The 24,930-nt window shown below is 36.3% G+C and overlaps 1 protein-coding gene across 5 annotated transcripts in view; it reads right to left on the bottom strand.

Annotated features, from left to right (window-relative positions):
* ELP4 (elongator acetyltransferase complex subunit 4) overlaps positions 1-24,930 on the bottom strand; it is a 175,984-nt gene that overhangs the window by 36,130 nt on the left and 114,924 nt on the right. The window contains exons 10-11 of one of the 5 annotated variants that reach the window (XR_008558030.1): positions 16,197-16,225; positions 15,720-15,865 (exon numbers count right to left, since the gene is read on the bottom strand). The exons of 2 other annotated variants lie outside the window; for them this stretch is intronic. Coding sequence is in view for 2 of the 3 variants with exons in the window: in XM_054725788.1 (XP_054581763.1) it covers positions 16,160-16,225 (66 nt within the window). In the remaining variant the exon portion in view is untranslated. Of the gene's footprint in view, positions 1-14,554; positions 15,866-16,145; positions 16,226-24,930 lie in introns of those variants that run through there. 2 more of the 5 variants (XM_054725789.1, XM_054725788.1) reach the window with 2 other exon arrangements.

Below are 24,930 nucleotides of genomic sequence, written 5' to 3'. Positions count from 1 at the left end.
GTATAATTCCTGAAAGTAGGAGCTTACTAGTCTTTGATATTCTTTAGTGGATACAGTGAAAAATGAAAGGCATGACATTGATAATTGTGTGGAAGGATGAGACTTCTAAGAATAACTGTGAACACAGTAGCTTTTGTGGGTAGGCCCCCTTGGATTTTAGAATAATTTACAGACAAAGGAAAAGTTCTTTGGACATTCAACAAAAGCAGTTATTTTATCTTTTAATCTTTAAGGTGGAATGCTTGATCAGAAAGAACATGAGACCTGGTTCTCTCCAGTCCTGGTTCTATCATAAACTAGCTACCCTGAGCCAATAAGTTATAATCTTTCGTCTCAGATTTCTTTGTGTATAAACTGTAATTAATACCTGCCTTATGCCCTGACTGGTGTGGCTCAGTTGTTTGGGTGTCGTTCTGTGCACCAAAAGGTTGTTGGTATGATTCCTGTGTTGCGGGCTTGATCCCTAGTAGGGGGCATGCAGGAGGCAGCTGATCAATGCTTCGCTCTCACATTGATGTTTCTCTCTCTCTAAAAATCAAATAAAATATTTTAAAAATATCTGCCTTATTTTCATAAACAAAATTTTAGTTAGCAGTTATTATGTGTAACAACAGAACAAATGCGACAACTTGCCTCTTGTTATTCTCTGTAACAAAACCCTTACTTAACGTGTACTCACTTGAAAGTAATAGAGTAAAGCTCTTTTTCTTCTAGACCCAAAGCTGATGACACACATACTGATGTATATGTTCTTAAGGCCACAAAAGCAAACCCCAGAAATTATTATAAAATTGGAGCTACTTATTCTTGATCTTGTGCGATGAAAAGATAAAATTGGACATTTAGAATTGGACAAGTTCAAGTTTCAAAAGACATAGTTCAAGCTTAGAGAGTCCAAGAAGAATGATTTTCTTCTCAGAAACAGAGTTCATCATAAATTATGCTTTGTTTTTAGTGTTTGCTAAAGAAATATATAATATTAATCTACAAATCAACACTTCAATCTATTTGTAGCATATAACGGAGCAGCGGTTCTCGAAGTGTGCTTTGGGAACACTGTTTTGTAGGAGTTATACAAAAGAAGGTTCTATGATCAAATAATTTTGGGAAATGCTGAGCTAAACAAAGTTATGTGTTGCTGTTTTATTCTCCTTTGGAATTGCTTTGTTGCTTTAATTATGAATTTCTAAGCAGGGTCTACATTATGCTGAGTTTCCTCAGTTTATTTGACCAGAGAATCCTTTGTTGACTCAGCTCATCTGGTAGGGTTTAGTGTCGTGCAGCATGCATTTGGGACATGCTGGCATATCGTATCCTACAAGATTAGTCATCAAAACTCAAAAATTATTCCAATATTGCTTATATTCTCCTTTCTATGTGCTCCACCCCTCTTATTTCTTCCTTTTAAAATTGTTGTATTACTGCATGTCTGGTTTCCTTTCTTCCACCCGATTCTGCATATCGCCCTACCAGTCAACTTCTCCAAATTTGCCATTTTCAATGGGTCACTGTCTTTGCTGAAGAGCCTTTCCATTGTACCCAGATTCAGATTCCCTAACCCTGCCCTCAACAACCTCCTGATCTGACATTCCCAGTCTGCTTTTCTGATCTCCTATCCTACTTCTCCGCTACCCAAGAGTTTACTCACTTTTCCCAAATTTGCTCTCCAATTTTCTATATCCCACTCTGTTCATGTCCTCCTTTTGGCTGAAATATATTTTTCCAATCCTATCCGTTTGGTTATAGTCTATTTGTTAAGCCTTTTCTTAGAATCCCAGCCTTCTTTAACAGAGCAAAGGAATGAACATTTATTTTCACTTTGTGTGAAGGACTTCGCACTGCATCAAAAACTATTCCTCTTATCAACATATAAACACAGTATCAAGGAGAGTGGTACTTTTATTGTTGCTTGGAAGGACAGTCCCAGCCTTGGCAACACCAGGGCTGTGAGGCCTAAAGAGAGTCCCCAGTAATTGGGCACAGACACCTCCCAAGCTTAAAAGGTGTCAGAGTGCAACACAGCTGTCACCCCAACCTCCATATAAAAAGCTTGGGGAAAGGAGGGAGGAGTTATGGAGCCACTGGTTTTTGTGGGGAGTACCATGCTTGTGATGAGAGGAGATTCCATCCTATGAAGCCAGTTTCAAAGATGCTAGTGGGGCTCCAAACGTTTACCTCAAAGACTGGCTGTACCTATAAGACAAGATGACTGACATTTCATTCCCCATCGGACATCTGCTCAGGCAGAGAATGTGCTCCTCTGTCCTGTGCCTGTGTGAGCAGGGCGGAGAGAACTAGAGTGACAGAGGGGCAATGGGATGCAGCCTGCGTCTGTAGGAAACGCCTGGGGGACAAGTAGGAGTTGACTTAAGTCAGCTTGCTGGTGCTCTATCCAAGATGATGACCTGCCTGGCAAGGGAAATCTGTCAGCAAGAGGCTGGTGAGGCACACAGCTGTGGGCAGGGGATGAGGCGACACAAATGCTGTACTCTGACATCAGTCAACAATATGGTGTGGACACCCTACAGGCCCTCTGAAAAACTCAATATCTAGCACTTGAGAGGGCCCGCATTTGGATACCTGCTTCAGAAGTACTCAGAGAAGTAGCTGTAACCAGCAGAGGACCCTGAGTGGCTAGCTGTGTAAAAAAATATGTGCCCTGTTACCACTCCATTCACTCTCTCTGGCCTGGAAGAGAGAAGGGAGAATTAGAATCTTCAGAACCAGACTCTGGTCTCCAATCCCTTCAACTGCTCAAAAAGTGAGGATCCCAGTTTATGCATGCATTGGGTAAAGGGTAGATAAGGATTTGGTTTCAAACAATACTGAATTTTACTAAATAAGGGACCTCCAAGTTGTTGAATATGATAAACATATACTTAAGAGACAGGAAAAGAGTGACAAAGCCAGGTGAAAGCTACCGTGAGAGCAAATAAACTTGCTTAATATATATAACTCCTGCCATGCTCTTCTCCAGAGTAAGACAGTCAGCGGAGGAAGTAACAGACATGGTCTCTGGCCTGGTCACGTGTAAATTCCATAAACAAAATTAATGAGAGTTATTAGGATCTACTTTTCTGGTACTTTGAAGGTATGGACATCGAAAAATCACACTGCATATTACCTTTGAATTCTCTTATTTTGGAGAACTGGTTTAGACAAGTTGACCCAGCAACTCCTTGATTGTACTTAGTCAAGTTTTCTTAATAGCAATTTCAATCAAAATAGTGATTTTATAATAGCAACGATGATTAAGATGAAACGGTTGCAGTCAACATTAGTATTTTAACACAAACATGAAATCCTTTTGATGAGAAAGATAAAAAGAAAGTAAAGTCAGACATTGGTTGCTACCCCCTTCTCCCTGCCCCACACTTTTTCTCTTCCCAAAGCATCCTCCTCAAGGAGGGGTCTCAGCATGGATCAGGAATATAACAGAGGGGCCTGGTGACTTTCTTTGCACTTCCTTATCCAGGACAAAGAGGTCTGAGGCCCAGCCCTGTCACTAATTAGCTATATACCTTTGGGCAGGGCAAGGTGGGGGTGGGTTGGAGAAGACATCTACAGAAGGATTAAATGCTAAGATTCTAGGAGCATCCACAAATCCCCTCTGCTTTCTATTTAATCTCTCTGTCATCTGATATTACTTCATAGAGAAGCCTATTTATTTGACAGTTGCTTTTGATGCTCTAAGTAGATCAAGGCAACAGCGTACCCAACATACCTGCAATCAATCAGGATTTTATTTTCTAGAAATCTGCTTTAAGACAAAGCCTTCATCATTGCACAGTGTTTCTAAGTGTGTTTTCCTTCTTCAGTAAATGTCTAGATTATTCTTCAGTTCTCCAATAAAGATCTTTGGGAGTCAGACTACCTGGGTTTGAATCCTCATTGACCCTTTATTACAAAGTGACCTTGGACACCAATTACTAGGCCTGTAAAATGGGGATAACAATGGAACATACTTCATAAGTTCTTCGAGGATTAATGAATACATGCAAAACAAAGTGCACTAAACAGTGCTTGGCATAATAGATGTGAACCATTTTATTATTTTATGGCAGACTGTGTTTAGCCTGCAGGCAGCCTTACGGGTATCATATAGAAGGCTGTGCTTGGGGTTTAATGTGCTGTGATTGCTCTTTGAATTTGTGTTCTGTAAGTGAAGTCTGATGGGATGTGGAGCATATGTAGAGGAGAGGGTGCTTGGCTATAGTGCAATCCCCTCCTCTCAGGATAAGTTCTCCACTGTCTGCTCTGCCATCCCCTATGCATCTCCTCCCACTGGCTCCTCTCTCTGCCCTCCTTCCCAGTGAAAGTTGCTGCTCCCTGCCCATTCTGAACCTGGATATGGATGTGAGAAGGGTCAGGGTTGGCAGGCACCCTATGGCATCTTGAGGTGGGGCATGGAAGCAGCTATCCTGCCCAGGGTTGGCAGTGCCTCAGAGCATTCTGTGGGCACTGGGCAGGGGCAAGCTTCCCACCCACCTCTGATCCAGGTACCTGTCATGTTCAAGGTTGCAATACCCATCCAGCCTGGGTTGGAGCAGTGGGGCTGTGGGAGCGGGAGATGCCTGGCTTGGCTTCCCTGACTCTGGCCAAGGCACAGAGTATCAGCCTGGTTGCCGGCAGGAGGGGAAACGTGACATTTGATGGACTGCTTGTTTCCCGAGTCTTAGGGTGAGACCCCAAGGAGCCGGTGAGAGTCTGGGCTCTGAGAGAATCTATGTGCTTGAAGGAGCATGACCTGAATTAGCAAATAAAAACACCACTACCAGTTAAGAGGCCATGGAAGAAGGGAAAAGCCTTCATATTTTAGTACTTTTAATGCACCTTTTCTGTCTTATTTTGAAGAAGGGGCCTCACATTTTCATTTTCACTGAGCCCCTCAGATTATGCAGCCTGTCCTGCTGGCAAGGCTCACATTCTTCCACCGGAAGCTTTTAAACAGGCACTTCCCCCAGCCACGCTTACTGAGAAGCCACAGGTGACAGGTTATTGAACTATCTGAACACAGACAACGGTGATCATGAACATCATATAGAAATTAAAAAATGAATGACTCCAATACTTTTTCTAAATAAAAACACTCGGAGTAGCTCACTATTTCCAAGACTACCATTCCCTTCACTCCGTGCAGTAGAAATCACATACTGCCTCTATCCCGAATTCTCAGGTCATTAGCTCTTTGGACAAAAGAATAAACGTTAAAAACAAACAAAAACAAACAATATTTTAAAAGTTTCCTGTGGGAGGTCTTCTCTTACTTCCAATGGTCGACCTGGATAAGGGTGCTGTTTACCTGAGGAACATTTCAGTTACTTAAACATTTGAAATACTGTGTATGTTTATGTCATACTAATGGTAAATTATGATGAAATTACAATTTTTCACCCAAAATTTGAATCAGTGATATTTTCCATGACAACACATTGTGGGAGCTGCTGGCAACGGGGCTGAAGGGTGAATAATAGCAGTGAGGGAGGCGGTGGAGAGGGCTCTGAGGAGCGAGTAGTAAAGGTAAAGTCAGCATTAGAACAGTTAGGAAGTCTGACAAATATTTAAATTATAAAGGCTGAAAGGTCAAGCCTTGATCAGAGCACACTAATATAAGGTAAAGTACCACGGGTCAGCTGAATTATACAATAAAGTACCACGGGTCATATGAATTGCAAACGTGTTTTTAGTTTGGTCAACATTTTGGTGTTTTCATTTCAATATTATCCTCAATGGAACCATTTCACCTGAGAAATGATTCCCTCATTTATGTTTTCTGATTGATTAATGTCCCTAGGGTGCTGCCAAATTAGAATCTGCTACCCAATGTTCCTTACAACCAGACGTGCCACTGGTTCAAAGGTGTGCTGAAGGGAAGAAGGCGAACCCATTCCAGCTGAGCGGTCGGGAAGCACCATCACGGGCTGAATGGAAAATCAGGAGTTGAATGTACGGTTTTGGAAAACACATTTAAAAAAAGTGCCAACATGCTTAAAAGTTCCAACAAACCAAAAGCAGTGTTGTGGTACCGCACTAATTATATTTGTGCCTGCAACCTATGCTATATACCACAACCTCAACATTTTCTTTTTCTTTTTCATGGCAACAGGTTAACAGATACAAGGAAAATCTTGCCCACCGAGATCAAAAGGAACGTATTGGCACCAGGCATATTGGCATCAGACTGGACTTACACACCTGCTGACATGTCAAAACCTTGAAACAGAAACTTCAGAACTTCCTCATGAGCCCCGAAGGCAAGTACTTCATACTAGCTCAGAAGTACCTCTTTCCAGGGACAGCATTCAACCATGCAAACAACAAAACTGGGCAAACAAAGCCTGAGTATGTGCTTGGAAGTGAAAGTCTTAAGCCAAACAAACTACGAGTCTGCTTCCAAAGCTGCGAGATTTCAGATAAAAATCCAAAACTAAATACAAAATAGGGAGTAAGAAGTTTACTGAGTAGCAATTTTGACGGATGGGCAGTGTAAGCATGGAGTACTAGCCCCCATTCCTGCACCATGATCACCAACTCCCTTTGCCTGGCTTCTCAGGCTGGGCGAGGGAGCCAGGGGAACACGATTTCATTCCATCTGGTCCTTGGCACTTATCTTCTTTTTGGTTTATCTTGCAGTGCGAACCTGCTCATGCCCTGGTGTCCTTTCCAACTTTCTTCCCCAGCTTTGCTGCTTATGTTTCTTAAGGGCCAGGGTTCCACACCACATGTCACAGTACCAGTCACTGGTGAACACTTAAGAAGGGCATTCAACTCAAACTCTGTTGAATGACCTCAATGGGTTAGTTAGTACTATTCTATGTTAAGGTTTCAGTGAGTCCTAGTTTTACCACAGGACTTAACAAATTCTAAAGTTGTGTTCTGGCCGGTTACTCAGTGGTTAGAGTGCCAGACCGGAGGGTTGTGGGTTTGATTTCCAGTCAAGGGCACATACCTGGGTGTGTGTCTCTCTCTCCCCCTCCTCCCTCCCTTCTACTCTCTCTAGAAGTCAATGGAAAAATATCCTCAGGTAAGGATTAAAAAAACAAAATTCTAAAGTTTTACTATTCCTCTACTTAGCAACTGAAAGACACTTTCATTCCTTTTATCTTTTTTTCTGGTCTGACTGGAGCCCAAGAGTGCCAGAATGGACGCCTGCATCAGCGGGTTACCACTTCATACAATTCAAGCAAAAGAACTTGAAAAAGTGCCAAACTATTTCGTGATTGGGTAGACAATAGTGACCTTTCATGATTCCATGAATAATGTAAGCAGGGAACATATTGCTGAGGTAAAAGAAAACAACAACAACAAAAAATTAAAGTAATTGCCTAAACAGAAAAAGTAGGTGTAAGATTTTAGCAGAGCAAGCATTTGAAAATGGAGATCATACTGTTTACTCAGCAACTTTACAATTTCGGTTTTTCCAGTGGCAAAATGGTGTTAATTACAATTATTTGTTTCGAAGATCTCTGCCTTGGCAGTCACAGACTGTGCTGAGGTTTTGTGCTTAACTCTTTTCTCCTGCTTTCTCTTTTACCAAGTTATTATCCAATTACTTGAATAAAAATAGGTGATGTACTAGTAGTAGTCAGTTACTTACTTCCCTTCATTAAAATGATGTCAGAACTTTTAATGAAGAAAATATTTTTAAAAACTCCACATTTTAAGGTCATTCTAGTACTTGTGTAGTGGTATCTCCCAATTTTTCCCATTATTTCATTGTGAACAATTTCAAACATGTAGAAAAATTGATGATTTTTTTTTCTTTGGAGAATACACACCACCTTAAAGTGTACAATTAACCTTTTTCAATACTTGTTTTATCAACTCTCTAACATCAATCATCCACTAATTCATCTTAATTTTTGGTGAATTTCAAAGCAAGTTGCAAACATCAATACACTTTACCTTTAACCACTTTGGCATGCATATCATTAACTAGAATTCAATATTTGTTTATAATTGTTTTTAAAAAAGGTTTATTGTGATATAATTCACGTATGTACAATTCATCTGTATGGTTCTTTTATTATTATTATTTTTTGCTTTATAACTGAATTTATTGAAGTGATGTTGGCTAGTAAAATTACATGTTTCAGGTATACAGCTCTGTAACACATCATCTGTATATTGTACTGTGTGTTTAACCACACCAAGTCAAATCCTTCTATCATCATTTATCCTCCTTATATCATCTTCTACCTCCCCCACTCCCCTTTCCCGCTGCTAATCACTATATTCTTGTCTGTGTCTATGAGTTTTTTGGCTTAATCCCTTCACCGTTCTCACTCAGCCCCAACATCCCTCCCCTCTGACATCTGTCAGTCTGTTCTCTGAGTCTGTTTCTATTTTGTTTATTAGTTTATTTTGTTAACTAGATTCCACATATGGGTGAAATTCCATATATAGTACTTGTCTTTCTCTGTGTATGGTTCTTTTATACATTAAATCTTTTAGTGGAGAAAACATGGAACATCTTTTTCCCTCTGTCAGATAACGTTTGTGGCTTTCAGATTTTAAGCTGATAAACATATAGAGCAACAAGTTGAAAAAGACTACAAATCCTTCTCTCGGCACTAATAAATGAGAAATTTCATTCCTAGAATAGATAACATAATTATAAACCTGAACTTCAAAACCAAGTTATTTAGACAAATGACCTTTCATTTATAATCATTCCACAAAAACCGTGTCACTGCAGGCCAGGGGGTCAAATACTTTACCATAATTTTGCACCTATTTACAGGTGCAGATTGTATTTTCCAAAGACAACTGCACAGCATCACCCAATTCACAAACTCTTGTGTAATGTGACCTGTACAGTGTAATCAAGTGGCGGGTATAATTCTTCTCCCCTTGAATCTGCGTGGCCTGGTGGTTGTTTCAACCCAAAGGATGGCATAGGTGATGATCTGGATGGGTCATAAAAGGCCTGGAAGCTTCTATCTTGTTCTCTGGGACTCTGACTTTTGGAGCCCTGCACTGTCATCTAAGCAATTCGACCGCCACGTAAGAAGAGACCATCATGCTGTGAGGAAGTATGGGCCACATGGAAAGGCTACGCACAAGTTCTCTAGAGTACAGCCTCAATTGAGGTCCCAGCTGAAGGCCAGCACACACTACTAGACATGTAAGTGAAGATGCTCTTAGCTGATTCCTACCTTCAGCTGTGAAATCTTTCTAGCTGAGGACTCAGATGTCACAGAACAGTGTATCAATGGAACCTACCTCCTGTGTCCTGTTCAAATATCTGACCCACAGAAGCCTTGGAAGCAATAAAATGATTGTTTTATATCACAAGGTTTTGGGACGGTTTGTTACACAGCAATAATAATCCTTCTCTGTCCCCTACCCTACAAAAAGAAAGCACCACTATTTAAAAAAATATATAATATTTTTTTGTTGTTGGCAGACATAACTGCATATAGAAAATACATTAAAATGATTATACACTATGATCAAGCAGATGCATGGATGATCCAACATCCACAAATCAATCAACATGATAGACCACACTAAAAAAATGAAGGATAAAAATCATATAATCATTTAAATCAATTCAGAAAAAGCACCTGATAAAAGTCAAATCATTTCATGATAAAAAATTCTCAACAAACTGGGTATAAATGGAACATACATCATAAAGACCATATATAGGAAGCCCACAGCAAACATCATATTCAATGGTAAAAAACCAAAAGCATTTCTCTGAGATTGAAAATAAGGCAAGGATGGCCACTCTCACCATTTTTATTTAATGCTGTATTGGAAATCCTAGCCAGAGCAAATAGGCAAGAAAAAGAAATAAACGACGTTCAAATTGGAAAGAAGGAGGTAAAACTGCCTTTATTTGCAGATGACATCATATTACATATTTAAAAACCTTAAAGATGTCACCAAAAATTGTTAGAATAAAAAAATTCAGTAAGGTTGCAGAATTCAAAATAAAAATACAAAAATTAGTGTATTTCTATACACTAACAACTAACTATCTAAAAAAGAAATATAATAAAAATCAATCCCATTTACAAACTGAATCATAAAAAATACCTAAAAATAAATTTAACCAAGGAGGTGAAAGGTCTGTAGACAACTATAAGACATTGATGAAAAAAATGGAACAAGATGCAAATAAATGAAAATATATTCTGTTCTCATGGATTAGATGAATTAATATTATTAATATGTCCATATTGCACAAAATTACCTATGGATTCAATACAACCCTTATCAAAATCCCAAGGGCATTTTTCACAGAAATAGAACAAACAATCTTAAAATGTGTATAGAACCAAAGACCCCAGAAGCAAAAAACAGCCTTGAGAAATAAGAACAAAGCTGAAGGCATGACATGCCCTGTTTTCAAACTATATTACAAAGCTAAAGTAATCAAGACAGTATCATACTGGCATTTAAAAAGACACATAGATGGAACAGAATCAAGATCCTAGAAATAAACTCATCCATATGTGATTAATTACTTTTTGACAAAGGAGCCAAGAATATGTAATGGGAAAAGAATAGCCTTTTCAATAAATGGTATTGGGAAAACTGGGCAGCAACATGAAAAAGAATGAAACTCGATCACTATGTTATACCAGACACAAAAATCAACTCAAAATGAATTAGACTTGAACATAAGACTTAAACCATAAAACTCCTAGAAGAAAACAGAGGTGGTAAGCAATTTTATATTAGTCTAGGCAACATTTTCTTTTGGATTTCACACCCAAAGCAAAGGCAATAAAAACAAAATTAAATAAGTGGAACTACATCTAACTAAATAGCTTCTATTCAGCAAAGGACATCATCCAAAAAATGAAAAGACAACCTAAAAAAATGGGAGAAAATATTTATAAATCATATATCTGATAAGGGGTTAATATCCAAAATAGTTGAAGAACACATACAACTTCTAGTAATAGGAAAAAAAATCTGATTAAAAAATAGGCAGGGGAGCTGAATTGACATTTTTCCAAAGGAGGCATAAAAAAGGCCAACAGGTACATGAAAAGATACTAATATTACTAATTACCAGGAAATTGCAAATCAAAACAACAATGAGAAATCACCTCAGACTTCTTAGGAATGACTATCATAAAAAACACGAGAGATAACCAATGTTGGTGAGAATGTGGAGAAAAGGGAACTGCAGTGTTCTGTTGATGGACAGGATTATATCTCATACTTGTTTGTTTATTTCATAACACTCTGAATGCCTTAATCTTTTTTATTTAAAAAATATCCTCACCTGAATGAGAAACAGAGAGAGAGAGAGAGAGAGAGAGAGAGAGAGAGCACCTGATCGGTTGCTGACTGGGAATTGAACCTGAAACCCAGGTATGTGCCCTGACTGGGAATCGAAATGGCAACCTTTTGGTGTACAGGACAACACTTACCCAACTGAGCCACTCTGGCTGGCCAGGATGAATGCCTTAATCTTAACCAATACGAAAAAATATGTTTCTTGATAGATGGATACAACTGACATTTCACAGAATTTAGCAAGGTGTAATATGAAGACTTTGGGATTGCTCATTAACTGTGTCTTCTGGGAAGTTTAACCTAAAGTCTTCCAGCCTCAGCTTCCTTATCATCAAAAGGAAGAAATATACTCAATTGGGTGTTTAAAGATTAAATGGCAATAATGCATCCAAAATATTTATAATAGTGCCTGTCACATAATAAGTTCCCTGCAAATGCTTGCTTCTTACTCCCTTCTTTGAAATACATTTTTTGGGCCATGTCCACAATGACGAATTTTAGTATAAAATTTTGTACAAATACTTATACTTAGTTGTGCAATTGTTGTGATTTATAGTATTTAGTCTAATTTCTCTTGTTTCTTTTCCTCAAGGTCAGCTGAAATGATACATTTTAGTTTCTTTTGAAGCAGAGAAAAAGTTCCTTTCTGAGCCAATGAAGTAGTTCTGTCTCTATGGTCTATCAAAGCAGTCACTGAGGAGCAGATATGAAAGAAATGTAAGGTAGGCAAAACAGTGGTCCTAATCCCTGGAACCTGTAATATGTTTCTGCACATCACAGAGGGGAATTATCCAGATTTATCCCAGTGGGCCCAATATAATCATAAGGGTCCTTAAAAGTGAAAGAGGGTAAGAGAGAACCTGAGAACTTATATACTTACCAGAGGCCCGGTGCATGGATTTGTGCACTGGTGGGGGGCATGGCCTGCAGGGATTGTCCCTCTGTGGGAGCGCTGCTTATCCTGGTCAGCTGAGCGGCACTCCCACTGTGGAAGCACACTGACCACCAGGGGGCAGCTCCTGCGTTGAGCGTCTGCCCCCTGGTGGTCAGTGAGTGTCATAGTGACTGGTCAACCGGTTGTTCTGGTTGTTCTGCTGTTTGGTCGCTGGGCTTTTATATATATAGATATGCAGAGCCCATGGACACAGACAATAGTGTGGTGAAGACCTGGGGTGGGGAAGGGGCTGGGTGAAGGGGAGCAAAACAGGGTGGGGGTGGGGGCGGATAGGGGATATCTGTAATACTGCCAAAAATAAAAAAAATATATATATATATATATTTTTTTTTTTTTAAAGAGAAAGAGTGAGAACCTGAGAGGTGAAAGTTTAACCAGGATTCAGCCCAACATTGCTGGCTCTGAAGATGCAGAATGGGGTCACCAGCCAAGGAATGCAGGTGGCATCTAGAAGTTGGGAAAGGCAAGAAAATGTATCCTCCTCTAGAGTCTCCAGAAGGAACTCAGCCCTGCTGACCCCTCGATTTTAGCCCCATATAATTTTTTGATTTCTGTCCTCCAAAACTGTAAGACAAATATGTATTGTTTAAGCCACTAAGTCTGTGGTAATTAGTTACAGCAGCAATGAGAGACTAACACTGTATGTAAATAATACCACAAATTTATAATTGTGCAAAAACAAATATATTATGGTTTCAAAAAACTTTCAAGTGACCTATGAATAACAATAGTGATATTTCTCTTGATTATGTTGGATATAGAAGTCAAGTAACATGTAATATAGTAAAATGTAACATTACAGATTTATTACTACCATTTGTTTTTAATTAGCTGGTCAGAGATAAAATATTTCTTTACAATTTATTCTTTAGTCACTAGAAATGTCCTATTTGTGAACATGATCAGAGACTAGGAAAGAATTTTAAGTACAACAGATGAGATTTTTGTTTGTACAAAGAAAAGGTATTTTTTAGACTGCTGGCATGGCTCAGTGGTTGAGCGTTGACCTATGAACCAGGAGGTCACAGTTCAATTCCCAATCAGGCCATATGCTCTGGTTGTGGTCTCGATTCCCATCCAGTGTGGGGCATACAGGAGGCAGCTGATCAATGATTCTCTCTCATCAGTGATGTTTCTCTCTCTCCCTCTCCCTTCCTCTCTGAAATCAATAAAAATCTATTAAAAAAAAAGTTACAAAAAAGAAAAGGTATTTTTGATGCTGTCACTCTAAAGCCTAAAATACTTCTTTGACTAGTTAATACTAAAATGTATTGCCTGGCTCTCAAATCCCTCCAAAGTTAACTACTTAAATATATATAAAAACACTAAACTCTGATCATGCCATATCATCAACTATACTATCAACAGATTCTGCTCATTGCTAAATCTTTTCTATGGCATCTCCGCCCCATCTAGAATGCTCTTTCTCTTCTCTGCTCATTCAGCACAAATTAATTTTCTCTTACTATCCACAGCACTCATATTCTCTAACTGCAGTTTAGCTTCTGTAATTGCACATTATTCTCTACTTGAGGCCCAGTGCACAGGATTCATGCACTGGTGGGGGGTGTGGCCTGTGGGGATCGGCCTGCTGTGGGAGCTCTGAGTGGCTGTGGACCCGCCCTCTGAGTGGTTGCTCCTGCTGCGGGAGTGCACTGCTCCTGTGTTGAGCATCTGTCCCCTGGTGGTCAGGGCATGTCATAGCGACTGGTCGACAGGTCATTCTGCTGTTTTGTTGTTGGGCTTTTATTATATAGGATTACTTGCATGTTATTATTATTTCAGGTTGTATGTTTTGCTTCCCTGCTAGCTCCTTGATGATTGATTATGGCTGATGGGTACACAGGGGTTCATTATACTAGTCCTTACTTTTGTATATGTTTGAAATTTTATAATAATACTTTTATAATACTTTTATAATAATTTTATTAAAAAAGACTATGGAGGTCCCCTTCTATCTGTAAGTCATTCTTTCAAGTTCTAGCACTGTAAGATTGGTTGAGTTGGTTCACTTCTAAACTCATACCTCTTTTTGTTGAAGAAATAGGATATAAAATAAAGGTACAATGCTATGCTCAAAGGCTCATGGCCTATCCAATATAACAGTAGATTTCTATAAATTAGTATACACTATTCAAGATAAAACTTTGACTATTGCTCTGTGAAAAGAAGCACAAATAATTCAACTCACTGGTTAATAATTTATATAATCTTAGAAACCTTTGCTTCAATGTTATCAATATAGGGTTCCTTGTTAGCATATTTCTGGCAAGAAATGATTGAGGCAGGTTTTCATCAACGTTTAATAAAGACAAAGTTAGAATCAACAGTAAAACTTACTATTGCTAGTTTATACTATAAAGTATTAACAACACAAAATGTTAATTAATTTCTAATTCTCTATTCTATTATTTAGATTTCATAAAGGTTGATTAGATTTGATCCATCATTTTACGGAAAATTAATTATTTCAAATACATGCACCACTTTATGCAACCTGCCTGATTTGCATTGAGGAAAATTCAGCAGAAGTAATTGAGGCACAAGCAAATACTGGCACTGACTGAACTCAATTTTCATTCCAAATTTCTGCAAAATCCCAAGGCACAGCAATATCAGATGCAAGGGGGAAAACAAACAAAAGCAATGTGAAAAGGGAACATGAAGAGAGAATATTACAAGAATCAGAGAACAAAGGGATTGCAAAACTATTTTAGTGCCATAGATGAGCAGTGAGGGCTTCATTCAGGCAAGGTGGAATAAGATATCATATGGCATCCTGACAATTGATGTCTTCATTTAAATGTAAGAATTTACATTCTAATTAGAAAGAATTTACATCTTAATCAGAGGCAGCTGTATTATCTTGTTACTGGTTTTTTCAAAGGTAATGAACTAAAGTACTGCTGTGCTTTTTCAACCAGAAACTAAATAGACAGCATCCAGTATTATTTTATAGCTTACCTGCTGTAAGCTGTTATTAATATTTTCAAAGATTAAATCTCTAACTAAAATCTTCAGAATGAAGGTTGTATTTGACATCATTAGAATAGTAAGATAAAGATTTATTTAAAGCATTTAAACAAATCCTTTTCTAACTTGTGTTTTAAATGTACTTATTTATCAAGCTAATAGAAGCCCCTTATGATTTATTAATATAATATTGTTTTCATTTAGGATGATGTAGAACAGCTATTAAAGCAGATATGTATCATATTCTGGTGAAATCCACTTGTTCTTAAATTTAGATTTGGTTATAAGAGATCATATACTAAATACAAAATTTTACCATTTAAAGTGTATTGTTTTTTTCTATGATGTTTAACAGGAAAAGATAACAAATATGTGTATCAGAATACCATTTTGCTTGTTTTATGCTATTTTGTTACTACCACATTAATAATGTTTAAAAATTTAATCTTTCATAGATACACACAAATCTGATGGCGCCCAGGTATGCTAGTTAGTGAAATTAAAGGCAATAATACATTCAAATTCATACTTTTCTATTATTCTAGGTTGTTCATGATGATGGCAGCTAGACCTAGGTATTGGTAGTTGGTGATATCTTTGCAAAATCAAGCCATCCGTCATATGAGAATCAGCATGAGCTCACTGACCCATGGCTAAGAAGAAATTGGGCTTGGCCTAAAAGAAATCAAGCAGGAGAAAATTACAAGTGTTAATAAAAATGTAAAATGCCACCTTTGTCCCTAGCACTGTGCATCTTTAGGTTATGGATACTTATTTTCATCAGCTGCATCATTAATATGAATTTGCAATATGAGGCAGTTTTTAATTTGTAGGTTTATGATTTAATTATGTGTGTTTTTTTAATTAAAGCAAAAAGAAAGAAAATAATAAAGACCAAAGTTGTACCTACTAGTCTATTAAATAAATGACTAATGTGGTTAATTCAGTCAAAATATTTTATTTAAAAAATTATAGAGAGAGTGTAGAATAATTTTGAGATACATACTTATCTTTATCATCCATCATATTGATGTTCTGGATCCGTACATATAAAAGAAAAACAGGTCACATACAAATGTGCTATAGTTTAAGAAAAGGATAACAGAATAATTCCAGGTAGATAAAATGAGATGCAATTAATTTCAAGGTGGCACTTAACTAACCGAGGCCACCCTGATGACAAAGAGGAGATAATTATTAGTTCACTGGTGTTTTTTCTTGTATTTCTAATAAAGACATTTTATAGAGGAAATGACTCAGATGGGCCTGCCTGAATTACTGGCTCTGAAAGATGGCTTTATATTGCTGTCAGAAGCCGTCAGCCCACTTTTGAATGGTTTATTTGCCTATAGTTATTCTGTGTATGATTTGTTATGAGGGCCCCTAACATTTCCCACATGGTACACACAGTGCCTTCATTTTCATAAGTATCCCAGATAAAGTTTGTGATTATCCCTAGGTTTAGTGGAATCTGTTTTTTCTCATAAAGAATATCTTTTTTAAAAAGTACATCTTGCTTTTTATATTTACGTATGGTTTGAGTGTAATATCCCAGAGCACTGTATCTGCCCTTTCCAGTTTTCTACTTGGTTCATGTTTACTCTAACCATAAGCATTCATATTCAATGTAAGAGTATAATAAAACATAACATATGACTCCTGTTGCTCTATTGCTTGTTCCCTTATCACTTTGGGCTTCGATTACCGCAATTGTTTCCTAAGTAGACTTCTTGCTTATAGTTACCTCCCCATTTAGTTCCTCCTTCATTGAACTATAGCCCAAAGTCACAGGTTCTAGTCTGCCCTATTAAGCTCTGTTAATTACATGATATAGAAAAGACATAGATTCTGTTACTGTCTGGGTCTTATTTTTCTTATCTGTAAAATGAAGAGGTGTGAAAAGTTTATTTCAATGATCTCTTTTTACCTAAAATTAAATGGCTCCTTTCTTACTCACTGTGTCTGTCTACCCATTGTGTTTCAGTTATTTCATGCCTATTAACCTGAAATGCATTTTTCACACTGTCCACCCAAATCATACTAATTTTTCAAGATCCATTTCAAATGTCATCTTCTCCACAATGCTGCTTTGCTGATGTTGGCCAACAATAATTTATTCTCTTTAAGTCATACATTCAACAAATATTTAGTGAGTCCCTACTCTGCATCAGGGTACTGGGACTGCAAGAAATTCATGATAGAAACATGGCCCATGTACTAAAAGAGCTTACAGCGTAGTGGGAAAGACAGATAAGAAACCACTAACAAACGAAGATTGTGATAAGTATAGGGAAGGCTGAGGGAGTGTGCACATGTACATTACTTATATAGTGTAATCAGAGAAGGCTTCTTTCTTATAGTATTCTTGGTACATAGAAATAATAATTTAATCCATTATTATCTTAAGATGATATTTGACTTATTTTGTGTGTAAATTCTGCTTTCCAAACGATATTGCAGTAACAATGATAGTTTTTGTCGTAACTGAGGATTTAAGATGTGCCAATTATTGTACTGGACAATTCACATGTGTTTTATCATTTAATCCTTAGAACAGAGTAGGTATAGTCATCATTATCACATTTTACTCACGATGAGGAAAAAGTCAGACAATTAGTGAGTGGCAAGGCTGGAACTAACATCTATGTTTGAATGCACTCCTTCTTGGAGACAAGGATCATATTTAGAGAGTTTGAGTATCAGTTGTTTGCATATAACAGGCATTTAACTCATAACACTTTACTTGGTTCTTTCAGTAGATGTTACATTTTCGGGAGGCAATTTCCAGTTCTGAGCATAAAATTAATCAGCCTCTAAAGCTTTTCTTTCTTTCTTTCTTTCTTTTTTAAAAGATATTCTTATTGATTTCAGAGGGGAAGGGAGAGGGAGAGAGAAATAGAAACATCAATGATGAGAGAGAATCATTGGTTGGCTGCCTCCTGCACACACCCTACTGGGGATCAAGCCCATGTGCCCTAACTGGGAATCAAACCACGACCTCCTGGTTTATAGGTCAACACTCAATCACTGAGCCACGCTGGCCAGGCTCAAAGGATTTCCTTAAAGGTAGAGACCTTTGGATTGAAAATACTGGGCAAAGGAATTTCTAATCTAGTTTCTCACAGTTTTTGATCATCTTATTCCTAACGGGAACCAAGTTAGGTATGCATGATGTTTTCCTGTTAAGGACACGTGAATCTCATACCAGCAATTGTCTATTTTAAGTTTATATTCTTTTGCTCAAATTATTTTGACTCAAAAACTAAAAATAGTCAATGGTAAGGATGTATAGATAGGAGAATTGTTGCACACACAGTAGGAAATTTAATAAAATCAATTAATGAAGGACCCCTTTCACAAAATTGAGTTAGATCTTAGGCATGGGTTAATCCAACAGAGCAGCTTAAAGAAAAAAGTATATTGATTCAGAACACACTTCAGCATTATTTTTGTTGTGGCTTTCCCACTGCTGGAAAAAACAAGCATAATTTCTGAGGGCACTTGTATTGACATAAGAGTTCAAATGAGAGCTTAAAAAAGCACCAGTTTATAAATTTGTTGTCTTTCACCTTTACTTGAATGAATTGGTAGCTTTTCTCTTCTAGATCTAGCCAGGTTATAGTAAATAAGTGTTCTATTTACTTAGCTTTATTGAGGCATAACTGATGTACAAAAAATGCACACATTTAATGTATAGGTTGGAGCAAAAGTAGGTTTACAATAGTTCGTATTGAAAAGAATACAATAATTAATAAGTAATAATATAAGAATAAACTCTGTGTTTTGTGTACTCACAACTATAAGCCTACTTTTAAAAAATGTATTTTTTATTGATTTCAGAGAGGAAGGAAGAGTGAGAGAGCTATAGAAACATCAATGCTGAGAGAGAATGATTGATTGGCATGCCTTCCACTGGAGACTGAGCATGCAACTGGGGCATGTGCCCTTGACCAGAATTGAACCCGCGACCCTTTAGTCCTCAGGCCAACACTCTATCCACAGAGAAAAAAACCAGTTAGGCCTCTAAGCCTACTTTTGATGAACACTATATACATCTTGGTAAGTTTATATATATGCATATACCCATGATACTATCACCACAATCTAGCACTAAACATACCCATCACCTCCAAAAATTTCCTTGTGTTCTTTCATGTTTATTTATTTTTTGGTGGTAAGAACATTTAATATGCAATCTATCCTGAATATATAACTTATTCATCTTATATACCAGAAACTTTATATCCACTAGCTACTATTCCCTAGTTCCCCCATCCGCTGGATTCTCGCAAGTACCATTCTATTATCTGTTTCTATGAGTTTCACTATTTTGGATCCCTCACAAGGTATTTATATGAAGAGTTTCTTAGTTAAGAAAATGATATGACATTATCAATAAAAACTTGAAATCTCTGCAGATAAACTGAAATGTGGTTAATACACACATGTAGATAACTGAGAACTGGCTTTTAAAATTATGCCTTGAACTGCACACTGCTAAACTTTCAAAAATCAAAGTTATATTTTATGGGCTCATATGAAAACTATATAAGACAGAACTCTAATGGCTTCGTGTGTCTCACGAGTAAAGGAAGAAACTGCATTACAGAAGGAGAGAGAGAAAGGGGTGGGGTGGGGTGGGGAGAAACACATGATAAAACTTAGCATTAATGAGATTACTCAATAAAGTGGATGTACACAAGATCAACATTTAAGCATTAATACAAAAATGTATTAAAACAAAAAAAGAATCCCATTAACAACAGATAGAAATAAAACCCTCACAAAATATTTAGAAAATAAATCTAATATGAAATGTACAAGATTATGCATTCCTTTTCACAAATATGTACTGAATAGGCGATGGGACTACAATGATAAAGAAAATAAATAAATGACAAACTCATGGTGCCTGTCCTTACAGAGTTTATAAAGTATAGTGGGGTGAAAAACCTCAAAGAATTTACCAGTAAATATAAAAATAATGAACCGATAAGTGCTATGAAGAAGTACATGGTGCTTTCAGGATATATAAGAGGAGAAATTAATTTAGTGAGAGAGGTTGTGGAAGGTTTCCCTGTGGAAAAAATTATTCTGGAGCCCCAGAAAGCATTATCTTGGTGGAGAATGGGGGTGGGGGGATGGAAAAGGTATTCTAGGAAGACTCAGAATCAAGTGTAAAGATCTTCTGGCAAAAGAGAACAATGCCATTAAGGAATTAAAAATAAAAAAATAAAAGGATATGTGGTAGGCTGTATAATGCCCTTGCCTACCCGCAAGATGTCCATGTCCTTAATCCCTAGAACTTGTAAATATGTTATGGAGGGTGAAAGGGACTTTTCAGATGGGATTAAGTTAAGGATCCTGAGACTGGGAGATGGTTCTGGACCCAATGTAATCACAAGAATCCTTATGAGAGGAAGGCAGAAGTGTCAAATTCAGAGAGAAGGTGATGTGATGATGGAAGTAGAGGCTGGAGTGATGCACCCAGAAGCAAAGGAAAGCTGGCAGTCTCTAGAACTGGTAAAGGCAAGATATGGATTCTCCCCTGGAGCCTTCAGAAGAAACTAGCCTTTCAGATACCTTGATTTTTATTCTATTAAGACTGACTTTGGACTTCTGATCTTTAAAACTATAACATAAATTTGGGTTATTTTAAATCATAAAATTTATGCTTATTTGGTACAGCAGCAATAAGAAACTCATACGGATTTAATATAATTTAAAGAAAAATAATGCATCAACTATCAAAGTAGAATTGATCATTTTTTACCATGAAATTATATGGCATATGTGAATCATAGAATAAATGAAATACAATGTTACAGAATAAAGGGAAGTTTAATAGTGAGTTCATTAAAATTCTCACATTTACGACTTACAAAGATGGTTCAATATTTGTTGTATTTAAAAGCTTATTTTCAATAGATTATACCTGCTAAAATGAAGACTTTGACCAGCTGATATCTTCAGTTGAATATCAAGGATAGTAGATAGTATTCCTACTAACATGACTTACAAGGTTTATTTCATACATATAGATACATGAAATTATGAATATTGGTATTAAATATTATGTTACATAAAGAAATACATCATTCAGAAAATTTAAATGTAGAGTGTCAAACATTTGTAAGGTTTAAACATCACAAGATTAATTTAATACCTATCTCTTACCTTTAGAGAAATTACTAAATATTTTATAATATTTTAAAATATTGGCAACATTGGCTATTTATATTTTTTTCCTTTGAAAAAATGAAATAAAAAAATGACATAGCCACGTTATTATTTAAGAGGTATAATAACTACACTATGATTACAGAGAAATTTTAACATCTGTAATAGTATTTTGAGAAATGATTAAAATGTCAAATAGATACTGAATCTGCATATTTCAAGTCTATATAGCAATAATTTTTAAGTCTATAGCTTCCAATGATAAATTAAATATAAGCACATCATATGATGACTTCGACAGTCTTAATTTTTAGGTATAAGAAAATAAACTTTATGTCATATACCACTGTATATTAAACAATTATAGTGCTTTCTTTAATCTAAATTAGAATTTAAGAAACAAAAACAGGAGTTTTGTGTTTTCTGTTTGAATCAACCACATATGGTTTTTTAAGTAGCTGAGAAGTTTTTCTATTTCAAACAGATACAAAAATCCACAATACAAGCACAGGATCTTAAATGATGAGATAATCTGCCTCAAACTAAATGTATTGTTGTGTTTTTTTAATACTCTATTCCTGTTGTAAGCAGAACAAATGCACAGATGGCATGGGCCATAAAAATATAATTAAGCTTTACAGTATTATTCCTATCAGGTTTCAGAAGTGTGCTTTAGCTTAAGTAATAGTGCTGGATATGTGAGTACATATAATATCCTGAATTTTAAGTTTGTGGATAAATATGTAAAAGGTGATATATTTAGTTGTTTCATATCATTTCCATTTTACTCCACATTCTTGGCCTTCAGTTTCAAACAAGTTGAGAATAATTTTACGAGAGGTTATATTAACTAAGAGAAAAAAAAGCAATTGTACTAATTCTTCTTTTTAAATCAGAAAACACTTTGATTTCTTTAAAAAATAAACTAATACTTACCACCAGATAGGACGTGTCTAGAGTAACCTAGCTGGATAACCACAGCCAAAGACATTGAGGAGACAAACTTCTGAGATTCCTTTTAATCTAGTTATTTTGCATTTCAATAAAATGGTGATAACAGCACTTAGGTAACTGCCTCAAATCCTTTCATAAATGAAGCAGTGTATACATATATTAATTATGTTTAAATAATGTATTCATACTTTGATGAACACTGGTTAACCTTTCCGATCAATAGTAATTGTTTAAAACTAGCAGTCCCACAGGATATATTAATAAAGAGGCCATCTAAATCTGAAAGCTGTTAGAGCTGTTTCAGGCTCTCTAGGGATTGCCAGGCAATAAGAGTTGTTCCACAGAAATACCAGCACATTGCATGCCTGTCTTCCTTCTTTCTCTGTTTCCCTTGCTTAGCAAGCTTGTTGACTAAGGCATTGGTGCAAGGCCTGGGAGGCTGAAGAGGTCCTAAGAGATCACACATAGGGTCACAAGATCCTTTGTACTAGTATGTGTCATGTTTAGCAAGTCAAGTAAACAAATAAATAAAGAGAATGCAGGAAGTGACTAAGATGTAACCCATATATGCAACCCCAAAAGACAACCAAGAATTGCAAGTAACTAGTGTGTTAATTCATTTGCACTGATTAATAAAAAGTGCTAACAGCTATGATTTCCTGAGTGCTTTCCATGTATGTCATTGTGTGCTAAGTGCTTTTCATAAATAATAATCATCTTTCCAATAAAATTTTAAATATTAACTACTCTCTATAACAACCTTTTGAACAGCTATTATTATCCTTATTTTACAATAAGTTTACAGGGTTCGAGTAACTTATATAAGGTCACATAGCTTTAAAAACAGCTGAGTCAATTAAAAAAATAACTTTCAGAAACATTTTACACCCAGAATATACACCTAACATAGACTAAGTATGTAACACATGTTAAGTGAATAAACAGTATATATTATGGTTAAATACTAAATGGTAACAAATGTCTATGACAAGGAAGAATCACCTAGAGATGTAAAATTATGAATCAGATTTTAAATATATATAGTGGTAAAACATACATAAAATTTATATATTAAGTGTACATTTTTTAGTGGCTTTAAGTACATTTATATTGTTGTATAACCATCACACTATCCAAATATTCATCTCCAGAACTTTTTCATCTTCGCAAACTGAAACTCTGTACCGATTAAACAGTAACTCCTCATTCACCTCTCCATATATGTGTGTGTGTGTGTGTGTGTATGTGTGTGTAAAATTTTATATATATATATAAAATTCAAGTCTAATTATTTGATTAAAATCTCAGAAAGTTAGTGCTTAAAGCCATTCTGTTTTATCATGTGGTAGTAAGTATGTTATGATCCCAGGTACCTGTTAACCAATTATGGGAGAACAAAAAGTTCACTTTTGGAAATGCAATTACAATTGTATTTACTAAATAAGTAGATTTAGAGGGACAGACAGAAATTTAAGGACAGAAATATGCCATCAATATATTATTTGCTCCCTATTGTGCTAATGGTTGTTATTCAGTCTTTGGCCATAATCTATAAAAATTAAAGATATGTACGTTGAGAAGTAAAGGTATACTAAAGGTCTACTTAAATTATGTCTTTGCTCAGCTCAGCTGGTGTGGCTCAGTGGTTGGGTGTTGACCCATGCACCAAGAGGTCACTGATTTGATTCCCGGTTGGGGCACCTGCCTGGGTTGTGAGCCCCGGTGGGGGGAGAGGGGGGGAGGCGTGCAGGAGGCAGTCGATCAATGTTTCTCCCTTATCAATGTTTCTATCTCTAAAATCAATAAAACATATTTTTAAAAAATTTTTGTTCATCTTTTTTTTTAAAAAAGTGCTATCTTTACTGATAAATATTGAAAATGTATACCTGTTACATTAGGTAAATAAGAATTATCAAAGCTAAATTTATAATAAAATATTTAGAATCTACAAAAACTTTTAAGTCTGTATGTAGAGCTCTTAATTTAGTAACCTAAAAACACAGGAAAGGGAGTAACGAAGTTGGCCATCAAGATGTTGGAGTAAGAGTGGAAAAAAGCAGTTTGGGAACCCAAGAGATGCAGCTATTTAAACAATTATGTTCAGGCCATAGTTTTGGGCATACATTTAAAACAGGATATTGAATATCTGTGCCACAGGATAAAAAAATGATATTAGAACCTAATCAAGGCAATAGCACAATTTTACTCATAATATTATTTTAATCATGTAAGTGTTTAAGTAGCAAAGCTGTGACATTTCTTTGTTATTTTCTAAAATCTTTAAACAGTTTAAAGACTAAAAATTTGAGTTGTAAGATACAAGAAACTTACTAAAAATCCACTTAAGCAACTGTGACAGTTTAAAGGGTAATATTTAGTTTTCAAAATAAACTTATTTATACTGGTTATAATAGAAATATGGGATATTTTATTTTCACAGTAAAAAAAGAACATTAAAAAAAGAGAGAGAGAGAAGGAAATGCTGAGTACACAATCCTTAATGATATCCAAAAACTGTATGGGGAGATACAGTATCCCGGAAAGACTATTTTTCTTATACAGCAGTTCAAGTCAATGGCTGGCTATTTGAAAGCTTAAAAACACTT

This window comes from Eptesicus fuscus, chromosome 13, assembly GCF_027574615.1.
Source record: "Eptesicus fuscus isolate TK198812 chromosome 13, DD_ASM_mEF_20220401, whole genome shotgun sequence".
Taxonomy (NCBI): domain Eukaryota; kingdom Metazoa; phylum Chordata; class Mammalia; order Chiroptera; family Vespertilionidae; genus Eptesicus; species Eptesicus fuscus.
Note: the sequence above shows the minus strand (reverse complement) of the source record. Positions and strands in the feature narration are given on the sequence as shown.